Source organism: Metopolophium dirhodum, chromosome 7 (assembly GCF_019925205.1).
Source record: "Metopolophium dirhodum isolate CAU chromosome 7, ASM1992520v1, whole genome shotgun sequence".
NCBI classification, from domain to species: domain Eukaryota; kingdom Metazoa; phylum Arthropoda; class Insecta; order Hemiptera; family Aphididae; genus Metopolophium; species Metopolophium dirhodum.
The window spans coordinates 8,994,716-9,008,283 of NC_083566.1; the positions used below are offsets into that span (position 1 = coordinate 8,994,716).

A 13,568-nucleotide genomic window follows, 5' to 3' on the forward strand; every position below is an offset into this window, starting at 1 on the left:
GGAAAATCCTCGGTATGGATGACAAAAATGGAACTTATAATATTTCATAATATTATGCACTGTAAACGGGATGATTTATTAAAAATTATAAAAATGTTCAGTTTTTTTTTTTAAATAGACTTACAGAGTGTACAAGAAGACCTGTCAGATAAAATAAATTTTGTTTAAATCAATATTTTACATTTTTTTTATATTTATAATTTATAGTCACTTACGCTAAATGAATAATATAAAAAAATCATTTTTATTTTTTAATACTGAAAATAAACAATGTTAAATTTAATTAAATTTTTTTTGGAAAAATTCGAAATAGCCAATTTTTAAACCTGATTATAAGAATAATTTTGATTATAAAATTTATCTATGTCAAATAGTTTATTTTAAGAATTTTTTTAAATATCAATATATTTTTGAGTAAATTAATTTAGAACATTTTTCAAAATATTATTTTTGAGAATTTCTTGACTTGAGTATATTTCTTAAACTATTTATTAACCATACACATTTCAAAATTTTTAACAACCGTTAAAGTATTAATTTTTTTTTTTTGTCAAGTATTTCTATTACACCTTGTATATATTGCTATATGTTTAGCAATTAGCTTCGCACTAGGATGACGGGACTATACTTCAAAACATTTTTTTTAAAATTTCGAAGTTCAAATTTGTTAAGATTTAAAAAAGAGAGTTTTCTTTGTTAAATAAAAGTAAAATCAGTTCGATACTGAAAACATTTGTAGACATATTATATGTTCAAAATAAAATTTGAACAAAATATGTAAATTGAGTAGAACCATTGTTTTAAAATGTACATTGTAGATGCACCATTTTGAATATAGTTGTTTTTTGTACTATTCTATTTGATTTATTATTGTTGTTAGTTTTACATTATTTTCGTCCATGAACTCCAAATGGTTATTTTTGGCACTATATTTGAAATTGAATTTAAACTCATCAAGTGAAAAAAATACAACTCCAAAAAAATGTTATTTTGAGTTGAATTACACAAAATAAATTTATGACTACACAATCATTGTTAGCTTAAAATATGAAATACTTTAGTATCTATCAAGTTTTTTTTTGTATTATTATCCTTAAAGAATTTATCATACTGGCTTAAAAATAATTGATTTGTAAAACACATAACAATTATTATTGATATCCCGTTTTTACATCGTTTATACATTTGTATATGGAATATGCATGTACAATAATAAAGCACTATAAAATAAAAAAAAAAACCATATATAATAAATTCTTAGCGTAATATTTAATTATTTTATGTATAAACTGAATGTCTGAATATTAACTGCGCGGATTAAAATAATAACCGCCTGAAAACAAATCATTAATATTTTTCCACATGCACATAAGCCAAAACATTCGTGGGCTACTGTATACTATATACTTACTATTGAATTATAATAGAAGTACAATTGATGTTTCTGCGTGATGCTATATAAATATTTACAATGTATTATTAATTTCATACCTAAATATTATTATTTTTATTTATTCCTGAAAAACATAATGTAACTATTACCACGGTAAGCCAAACATTCATAATTTTTAATATTTTTAATTTATTACACTATAACACCATCTTATGATTGTTATATTATTTCGAATATTTTAACTACAATAGTTTTGACTTGACCACAGTTACCTTTTACTGTACCTACTGGATTTATTTTAAATTATGTTATCTAAGTATAGTCTCATGTTTCTAACAAAGTTTCGTTGTTTAGTTGTACAGTGCCGAGTGGTCGTACAACAAAAAAGGCTCATAAATTATTGTTGTCTGTACATAAAATTTAATTTTTAACTAAATCCGTTTTCTTGAAATAAATTTTCTCAATGAAAGCAATAAAAGCTATTTATTTGATATTTTATTAGAGTTGCCTACAACCAAATCAATTTAGTGTAAAAATCTCTGTTTTTCCTTAATGCGTGGTCGGGAAAAACTACTGGGAATTTTGACCTTTTTAATCTAACAACTAAATTAACTTTCCTATCAGAAAAAATGCTGAACTGCTGAAATCCAAAATAGGAGCATTTTTATTGCCCAAAAAGTTGAAGATAAACACAAAAAAACACACATCATCGTATAAAATCAATACAGTCATCGTTCCGCTCTAAAACCAATACAATTATTCTTTGTTGTTAAATAGTTAAAAAATGAATGATTTACAAACCCAAGTGGAATAATATATTTGTATAATATGTGTACAGTATGTCTGTTTATGAAAATATAACCCTGTAATAATCATTTCATGGTGGTTTCAAGTTTGGTATAGAAGATTTGATTTTTTTTAATATTCCGCTTATGTTGTTTCTAGAAAAATATTTCAGAAGGGAAAATATATCATTATTACCATAACTTTTTTTCTAATTTATAATAAATTCAAAGTCATATCTTACGATTTAATTTACTTCGTAATAATTAATTCTCAATTTAGAGGAATAATATTATGTTAGTTGGAATTTATTTTTATGAATGATAGTTTCACGACGCATTTCACCATTTGTACAAGTTGTATTAAATACCTATGTTAAATGTCAAAGCGATTGTTTTTATATTATTAAAAAAATTATGAGTGCGAAACTTGGTGAGGATGTAAAATAATTGATTACCAAACTAATGTTACCATTAATTAATGCTTTTGTATAAAATAATGGGCTGATTGTTCAATTAACGGGTCACAAAAATATTAATTAATTGAAACACCGTTTTCCCAATACAGCACTTACAGCTATTATATGAATCTTATACATACTTTGATTCGTAATGAATTATAATAATATTTTAGATAGCAACCTAACTAAATATTGTATTTAATATATTTTTTAAAATATTTAATTGTTTTATCATAACTAGGTATATGTTTATTTTTAATAACAATGCAATTTTTTTTTAAAAATATAATTGTACCAAGAATGATTTTTCTAAGTTATAAACTTTAAAAAAAAAACTTTCATAGGTAGTTTTTATTCATTAAAAATACCATCGTTATTTAAACAAACGTATACCTAATTTATTAACTGAATATAATATGACGTATGTTAAGAATGTGAACGTCAAGCTTTTTAATTATATAATTTTCATTATATTTACTATGTACCTTTGCATGATGGGGCATCGGGGTATTGAGGGGAAATGGATTAGATGAATAAATATTTACAAGATTGTTTTATTTATAGCTTCATTCGCCATTGGTCATCAAAGAGGTTGTGCAATAAACGTTTCAAACCAGTAATAAAACTATAGATACTAAAATAAAATCATTTATTTATTAAAAATGTATGTTTTCAAGTTTATAAACTAAATTGGCTAATAAAAACTCATCAGTACCTAGTTGACTTTGATATCTGTATAAATGCATTGTTAATTTATATAGGTTGAAAAGATTTAATTTATAGTTTCTGAGTTGGTTTTACAAATTAAAATTTTTTTGCTGACTTTCATTAAAGAATCTCTAACAAATAAAAAATAAATAAATAAGAAAATTAATTAATTAATACTTTCGTGCCGTTATTTTTTTGTATATTATGTTTGTATATTATGATTTTTTTTTTACCTATTTGCTTTTTTCCAAATTTTTTTCGGTTGGCACATACATTTTACACAACAAATCACTAATAAAATAAACTTAAAAATGATTGACTGAGCAATTGAATGAGAGTGGTTAACATCGATAATATTAATATATGGAAAAATATCTTTGTTGTACTAATTGCTTAGCTATAATATCAAAAGATTAAATCATATACATTAAAACGAAAATACAAAATATTATTGTAATAATGTAATATACTTGTTTAATGTTTATACAATGTTCATATAACTGCGTGAGTAGGTAGGTAGCTGTAATTTCGAAAGATAAAATCATATAATATATGTTATACAACGAAAATAGAAAATGAGTGTCTTCTATTCGTATATTAACCAACCAAACAACAGTATGGTTCCCAAAATTTGTTTGAGATTCGTCGGGGTGACCAAAAAACCCGTGTAAACCATGGAAACCAAAAAAATCCTATGTTTAACCATATATAATAGGGACCGGAAAACAGTTTACATTATTCAATTCGTGTTAACCGGGTTCGTGTTAACGAGTGAGTACTGTACCTATGTCCTACATTATTGTCTTACGATGAGGTATGGTGGAGCGAAACAGGTGTGTCCAATATAGATACCACCCACGGTATCTGTATCCTATTCAATTTTTTCCGTTTGTTACTTCAGTATATAGCATAATAGCAAGTGCATTAATAAATGGTATCATATCGTTAGGCAGAATACGTTTTTTTATTTTACTTTTCTGTATGTTATTGTACATTCCATATTTATTTTACTAAAATGTTATGCTTTATAATTATTTAATCGCGTTAAATAATATCATAGTATCCTGTCAAGTATACTCGTATATTGTTCAAACGTTATTACGTATTTAACTAACAGTACAGTTAGTTTAATAATACACTTTAATTAATACATTTTGTTAAATAGTATAATTATAGGGCGTGTGCAATGTGCCTTGTACATATTATTATCTATATACACTACACGGTCGGTAAAATTGATTCATATATGTGGAAAAAAAAAACATATTCGCAATAATTTCTAAGTAAATAAACGTGTTTGTATTCATTCCGTCCATTTATGAATTAATTTAGTGAATAGAAATTAATGACTGCAAAAATAAAACGTACACACAGAAGTGCAGAGATGATTATTAGATATTATATGTCCATCGCTTCGCATATAGTACGATTACATTCATTTTAAATAGTATTCCATAACCAATTTAGCTATCTTTTTAATTTTTTCAAAATTAATCCACAGTAGTATACTTGTAAGCCTATTATGGTAGGCAAGAGGATATTCGTACCTCATATAGGTGTATTATTACAATATCGGGTGGAGCTTTGAACATATTTCGTGTACGCTGTAGATTAATCGTAATGATCGAACAGCATAATCAACGATTTCCAAAGAAGATCTAGTGGTACAATGGTATCAACGGCATAATGTTATCATAATAATACGATGTTCGGCACGTTGACTAAGACGTCTATGCCGGTGCAGCAAACCGCACTTTTCAAACGCCACCGGCTGTATTACTATTATTATATGATATGCATAAATGCTACCGACAGGATTATAATATCATATACCTACCTACATATATTGTATGTATAGACACATGATAGTCGCTGTGTTTCAATGTGCGTAATCCGCTTGCAGACGAAGCGAGCGGGGCGCCTCTTTAAGCCTCTTGTTTGCGTCGACGAAATGCTCGCTGTGCCAGTCAATTAAAACCGCGCGCGCTCGGTCACGATTTCCAAAATCTCATTATGGTATCACGCCATACACGTTATACATATTGTTGCAATATTATAGGCCAAGTTCATCTTTATAATGCTCGTAAAGCGATATTTATAATAATAATAATAATAAATAATACGCGGGTCGTTTTCGAAACATTATAATATAATAAACTTTCTCTCTCTCTCTCCTTCTCTCTCTCTCTCTCTCTCTCTCTCTCTCTCTCTCTCTCTCTCATTCTTCTAGCGTATAGGCAGGCCCTAAAATGTTCAATTTTTCGTTCTACACACTATATTAATTGTACACAGATAATAAAGACCATTCTGAAAAATTGATTTTCTTTATCAAGCAAGTATATAAACCAATACTACGCTATTTGTAATTTCAATAAATAATGTATTTTAAACGCATATTTTTTTTTACCTAGGTAGGTACATTCCTACTTAATTATTTTAAGACATTTATTTGTTTTAAATTAAAAACTTTATAATGAAAATTAAAAATTAAAGGTTTTGCAGAAATTATACGAGCTTGTAATTAAAATAAAATATATATTAATCATATAGCTATTTAATTTATTCATAAAACATTTTAAACTTGAACTATTACTATTGTTTATAAAGTAAGTATTCTAACCATTGAAACACTGAGTGACTCCCGTGCTGTATTTTTCAATAATGTTTTTAAAAGCATTTCTAAAATTGTTTGATTTTGTATATTTTGTATATTTTTGAGTCTCAATGCCACTAGATTCCAATGTCAACTAGATTTTACTTTCTTGATTTTTAATCAAGTAAGTATGGTAATTGAAATGAAAAAAGTCTGCATTTTGAAAACTTTAAGAATTTGTGTTAATTAGGAAAATAATAAATATGTAACTCAGTCATAATAAGTGGGTGGGTAATTTAGCTAGCTATAATATAAAATATTAATGAGAGAGATTTGATATCACACTCAAGCGGTATAACCACTTGAATTCATAAAAACGTCGGCGTGAACAGTCCTAAATTATCTATTTTTTAACTTTTCTCGTAAACTATGATAGCTAGAAAGTTGGTTGATAACTCATTAAAAAGGGATTATCAAGAAGATACTAAATGTGGAATAAAAATTTAAAAAAAAAATTATTTAATTTTTCACAAATAAAAAAAAGTTATTTTTCGCTAGATTTTCATTTAGCGAGGTAGATTTCCGAAACTGGAGGACGGATTTTGTTGTTTGGGGTCTTGGTAGATTCACATTGGCTAGGAGAAGTGCAATGAAGATTTACAGAACTTTATCTCCAATCGTTAGTTCACTACAAAGCTGTAAAGCTGAAAAACATCAAAAAACGCCCAATAAAATTTGTTTTAATGTTCTGTAGTGAATTAACTATTTAAGATAAAGTTTTGAAAATCTTCAATGCTCTTCTCCTAACCAATGTGAATCTAACAAGTCCCCAAACAATGAAATCCGCTCTCCGGTTTCGGAGATCTGTCTCACTAAATGAAAATGAAAATGATTTCACACTGACATTTTTCTGGATTCAAATTGTTATACCGCTTGGGTGTGATATCAATTAATTAATTTCTAAAAATTAAAAATCAAGAAAGTTAACATGCTGATCCTTGACTTGGCAAGCGTTTTTTAACTCGTCATCAATAACTAAATAACTCAATTTAGCCAATGGTTTCAATATGGACCAATTTGAGCCTTGAGGTATTTAAACGATAATTGAAGTATGATAAGATATGTTCAACTGTTTCATGACGTGTTGCAGCGAAAGAACGATTTTCAGAAACATAATTATGTTTTTTTTTCTATTGTACCTATATGTTTGATCTTCATTAAATAACTATTCTAGGTCCATAAGTGGAAAATTGATTATATAACCGAGTTTTTAAACTTGTATAAACTAATTTGGTTTTCAACAAGTAACCTACCTAACTGATTATTGAAATTTGAATAGATGAAATGAAAATCTAATGAATATCTATGAATAGATACAACCATGATTAAAGATACTATACAAAATTAATAGGTGGTGATAATACTAAAAAAACTTTATTATATTTTGCCATAAACTTTCAAGTTTTGTAGTACACGCTTCACTTTTTGTACTACACGTCTACACACAATTTTAGAGCCTGCGTATATGTATATTATATACATGAAGGTACGTCATAATATTATGAGTGATATTAGTTGTGACCAATGCGAAATCTTAGAGAAGTGTCATTGATATAATACTATTATCAGTATACTATGACACGTATAATATTTATCACGTTATATTATTATTGCATAGGTGGTAGTGATTCATTTAACGATGGACCTTTTATCATTGTCTCGGTTAATATAAGTGTTAAAAAAAAAAAATAATAATAATAAACATACTTTGTTTTACATACTTCATAGTACTTACAACCCTTAACTTTTATCAATTTTACTGTGGTTTATTTTGAAAATAACAAAACTTGTACAAGGCTAAAATGTTGACCTCTGTTAGAAAATTATTCAAGTCCAGCTATCATTTTTAAACAACTCGTCAAATTAATGAATAAATTTCCAGTTTCTACATATAATTTGTTGATGTCAACGAATAATATGTTAATATATTGTTGTGAACCATAAGATATAATTCTCTCACTTAATTGTTAAAATCTTATTAACAAGATGTTCTTAAATAACCACCTATTCATTTTATTTAAAATTTGGAAACAATTTATACATTCTTTTAAACTTTGATGTGCATAACTGATCTAATTTTAGACGTACAATTTATTTATAAGTAGGCAGATATAACTATTTAAAGTAAAAAGAAAAAACCATTATATTTAGATTTGTTGATGAAATGTAAACTGTTATAAACGAGATCTAGAATAAAAACGTTTATTTTAATGTGCGTGCTATCTTGTTTTACGTTATTTTAAATAAAATATTGTCTGTAAACTATTGTGCAAAACTCTTATTATGAAATTCGCATCCACTTCTATTAAGAAAAAAATAAAAAAAACCGTTGCATATCTTTTGAATGAGTATAAATAATAATTGTACATTACTAGATATTATATAGCACAAGACTGTTTTTTTAGAGCGACTATGTTTTATTATTTAAATATGAAACAACAATACTGTAATACATAAGTAATGAATAAAAACAATCTACGTTATTTTTTAGAGTTAAGAGTTAGTACACAATACTAACGGCTGGTCATGCGTATAATCATTACTTAAACAAAATCTGTACAATTGCACCAGGGAATCAACAGAGATTTGTATTTGTTTTACGGTCGAAGGTATCGCATTTCTTAAGAAACTCGTATTCACTACAGAATTAAAAATTAAAAAGGTGGTTATCTGACATTACTTGAATATTATATTAATAACAACCATTCTTATGATATTGACATATTGTAGGAATTACAATGAATAACATTTAATTAAAATATAAGTTAAGTTTAATTTTTTAGTAGTTTCAAAAATACAAACGGAACATTTTAATTTTAAAATAGTAGAATTCTTGTTTGAAAAAAAATTCCATCAAACACGATTATTAATATTAAAAAAAAGTATTAAAAAAAAAAATAATATTAATAGTTATAATATGTATACACTTATATTATACTTGTAGTGGATGTAAATTGCTCGGCATCCCCGCTAAGAGTAATAAAAATTAATAATATAATAATTATTAAGAGTTTGGATGAGTCACATGTTTGAAGATATAATAATTAATGGGTTATGGTATCTGAATCTAATTATGGAGATAAAGATATCGTGAGGTACACCTAAATCAATGAGTATAATTACTTGGATATTATTTTCAATACACACTTTCGACGTGTTTTTTCTTTTTCATCATGCTGTTGTAATCCATTGTTCCCAAACAAATGTATTATGCGTTTTAATAAAAATTATGATCTCATGACATTATTGATAGTCGAATCAGCGGAACAATTATTATTATAATTATCATGATATTTATTTAAACCATAATTTAAATATTTTAAAATAAAATAATAATTTTTTTTTTTAATTGGTCATGAAGCCCAGCAACTATGGCCATTAGCTGTTTGTTTTATTTTTATCTGTTGGTTGGTAAACACGTGTGTGTAGTTTTGGCAGATTTTCAAATGGGCACCCGTAGGTATCTGTCATGCCCGGGTGGGGGATGGCGGCACTTGTTCTCCGGACACCGTGACTTGTCCGAAGAAAAATGCCGCCCGTGGCCGAGGAATCGAACTCGGGTCGACTGCGTCGCAGCCGACGCCTTAGTCCGCTCGGTCACTCCGTCCCCCATAAAATAATATAATGTTGAGGAAGTAAAACAATAAGGTGAAATTAGTAATTAGTATACACTATATTTAGATGATTTAGTAAGAACAACTTTTTAATAACAATAAAAATAATAATTATACACCTATCTAAATATATCGTAGTACTTTACAATGAATGAATGAAATGTCAAAGATTAAGTAATCACGGCAACAGTTTTTTTTATTTTATGGCACAATATTTTAATTAAATTTTTAAAAAGTACTTTTTAATAAAAAATCATTTATTTATACAGTTTTATTTAAAACACATCGTTCACCTAACCCAATAATAATTACGATTATTCACAACTTCGCCGGTACTACATTTTTTTATACAATTGTGTTTACAATAAATTATAGCTACTATTAATAATTTTAAACCTTTTTTGGCTAAGCTTATTTTGGAATCGTAATCACTCTTATAACCATAGTTTTACTCTAGCCTATTTTCCCTCGGAGTGTTTTCAGCTCCAACGCTTGACCGCTGAATACCCGATATACACGTCATGTTTCTGCTGACCTAACTGTCTATCTTCGACAGTGATTTTTCAATGAATCGATTGAATTCAAACGTCAGACCACTAGACCCCAAATATATACACTTCACCGAAATGACCTGGTTAAGACGATTTAGCGACTACAGACGGCGCCTCGTGTGCAAAGAGATGTGCTTACAGAATACCTGCTACTGCATCCTACCCACTTGTCAGTTGTCAAGTATGAAATCCAGTCGTTGTCATATTATTATAACTTGGCACGCCAACGATAGAGCATTCAAAACTAAACAGTGGTTATCAAAGTCTGGCTTTACGGATTTAGGGCCAGTTGTACCATATCCGATTAAAGTTAACCGAAGTTTAATTGGCCGAATTTGCCCGGTTCTAAAATCTGTTATCAGCTGAAAGCATAATTGAAGTGTAACCGTAGACGGTACAACTGGCCCTTAATATGATAAATAAATGCAATATTATACGCCAAAAAATACTTAAATGGAACTATATTTATTTATTTTCGTTTAAAAATATAAAATAATTCCGATCATGTAAAAAAATTTTATACATCAGCCAACCAGCCAATGAGGGCGAGTGGATAAATTAGTTTCCATTCATAAAAATGAAGGTTTTATTAATACAGTTCATATGGAAGTTGTATTCATAATTTGTTTTCAATTTTGTTAGTTTCATCTAACTTGAGAAAGCGTAAAATGAAGAGGTAACATAATTGCAAAGGTATTATATATTATTATATAACTTATCATAACTTTTCAGTCAGTTGAGCTTTTTGTCGAATAATGTAATATTCCATAACAATTTGTCATGTTATGTAATATATATTGAACACACTGCTGAGACATTTTTACGTTAGTATAATATACAAACATATAATGCACAAAATGCAGAGGTAGGTACAACGGACTCAAATTTAATAAAAATCACGAATTGAATAAATAAAATGAAAAATATTAGAAGCTGTGCGCCCTTATAGGTATTTTTTTTATAACATTTTTATTAATATTTTTATATTATACAATTTATATATAAAAATGTAATATTCTATTTCGTATTATTAAATCAATTAAAACAAAAAGAATTGTAATTGCATGCACATAATATACTTACTTATGTGGTAGGTATCGGAAATGAGGTACTAAATATTGTTTTATTTAGTAATTAATAGTTATAGTGTAATAATTTATTGAAGTGAGTTAAACTTTGCTTGAATATAAAAGTAGTAGTGCGACATGGTGGCTACAAACTACAAAGTGCATAATTATGGTGACGTCACACCATTGGGTTGCCGCTAAATAATTATTATTTACGGTCATCAGAAATGCAAATCTGATGAGTTTTCCTTCAACAATATGAAGTTATCCATTATTTATTACTCAACACTGAAATTAACTAGATGTATAAACCAGAAACATTTAAAACCGTAGGTAGTCAATGGAAATTCCCAAAACCCTATATTTTGTTATAAAATACATATGTGTACAAGGTACCTGCACAGTGTGCGTCATATATTTTATTTTCTCTTTTCTAAAATATTTAAAAAATAAAATGAAACAATATAATACCGAAATCATAAAACGTATTAGATTCCTATATATCTAACTTATTTGATTTTATCATATTCATTTGTTTTTTTTTTATTTTGGTGGTTTCACTTTTGTATTATTCGGTTTATGTGTACTTTGAACATCAAAAGGTTGCAGATAATTGAATCAACATTTGTTTTATATTGTCTCGTATGTTATAAACTTTTTGATATTTGATATTTTTTTATTTACAAGATTTCATATAAGATTTTATATTTTCACGCTACCTCTTCAACTCCCCGTTGCTTATTCGTTTATGAGTTATATGTTATAAGTCCCAAAAAAAAAATGGTTTTTTCTTTTAATTTAAAACTATTATTCCGAATAAATTAAGTACATTTTATTCACAACTGTTTTTTTCAAAATTATTGTGTCTATAATCAATTCCGTGCATTATTGTAATAATTTATACATTTGTTTACACTGCAGTCCGTTATACATTTATAATACATATTATAATAACATGGCATACTAAATAGTAATAATATTATGTACATTAATTATAATATAGAACTGAGATATTTGTATAACGCATGTTATTACCTGCACGTTATGTTATTACAAAGTCCATCAAGTGCCAAGCGACTTAGTTGATTGGTTATTACTGTGTGTATTTACGGTGAACTTTGTTTTCTCCTGTTGCAGGATTTAGGATGAGGTCGTGGTTGCTGCTGATGGCGTGGTGTGCGGCCGCCGCCGTCGGTCAACGGCCCACGCCGAACAAGCGACACGACGTCTACATAGCGGGGTTCTTCCCGTTTGGTGGCCGCGTATCCGGCAGCATACCCGAGGGCCGTGTCGGCCGTGGCGTCATGCCGGCCGTCAAACTGGCCGTCGACCACATCAACGAGAACCCAACGCTGTTACGCAACTACCGGTTACACGTTTGGTGGAATGACACCCAGGTGAGCGCCGACGACTATTAATTGCTTTATCGCGTTGCTGATATTTTATACACTTATCGTGCACAAACTATTTTGTGTATATATTTATTAATATTTTCGATTATTTTCTATTTGAATACAAATCCATTACAGGGAGCTGCATGTATCGAACATTCTATGACATAGTACAGTGTAACATACTACGCCAGTATGACAAAACTGTCATTATATGGTTAGAGTGGGGCCGGAATGCCGCAGTGGTAACGCAGTTGACTGCGACTCACACAGTCATCGGTTCGATTCATAGCAAAGTACAAAAACTTTGTGTGGATTTTACACGATCACCATTTCCCCGCGCTGTCGTCCGATTGCGTCATCCGGTTTCCAACTAGGTCCCACTCGGTAGTATCATGCATATAGTGATATGTACATAAATAAATAAATATACCACATGATCTCCCTACTACCCACTTGTGAGCTGTGATAAGCATTACGAAGACCTCGAGGTCGTATCAATGATTAAATACAGAAAAAAAGGTCAGAGTAAGGTTGGCACTGGAGAATTACGGGACCAGGATCGTTCTCAGGAATTTCTGGAAGGTTATCGGAACAGAATCGTTTTCAAGAGTGTCTGGATATTTACAAGAACACGGGATCGTTCTCGGAAATTTTTGATGGGTTATGGGAACGGTTCGTTACCGTGGATAAAAAATAAATAAAATGTATAAAACTATTTCCAATAGAGATTTTTTCCTTATAATAAGTAAATACTTAATAGTTTTAAATTTTAATTAAAAATTATGTTTTGAAACATAATTGTATTTTAATAGAGCAACGCTATTTATGCTGAAATAAATATTAATCAATTCTCACTAATATCCAAGTAAATTTAAATTGTTTCAATATTATATAGGTTGATTAACTATTATTAATTTTCAACAAGATAGAAAAGTTGATTGTTGG

At 28.4% G+C, this 13,568-nt stretch overlaps 1 protein-coding gene across 2 annotated transcripts in view; it reads left to right on the top strand.

The window, feature by feature from the left end:
* Positions 1 to 13,568, top strand: part of LOC132949634 (gamma-aminobutyric acid type B receptor subunit 2) — a 297,294-nt gene that overhangs the window by 132,034 nt on the left and 151,692 nt on the right. For both annotated transcript variants that reach the window (XM_061020617.1, XM_061020616.1), the window contains one exon: positions 12,367 to 12,626. In XM_061020617.1, coding sequence (XP_060876600.1) covers positions 12,375 to 12,626 — 252 coding nt within the window. In that variant the 5' untranslated portion in view covers positions 12,367 to 12,374. The remainder of the gene's footprint in view (positions 1 to 12,366; positions 12,627 to 13,568) is intronic.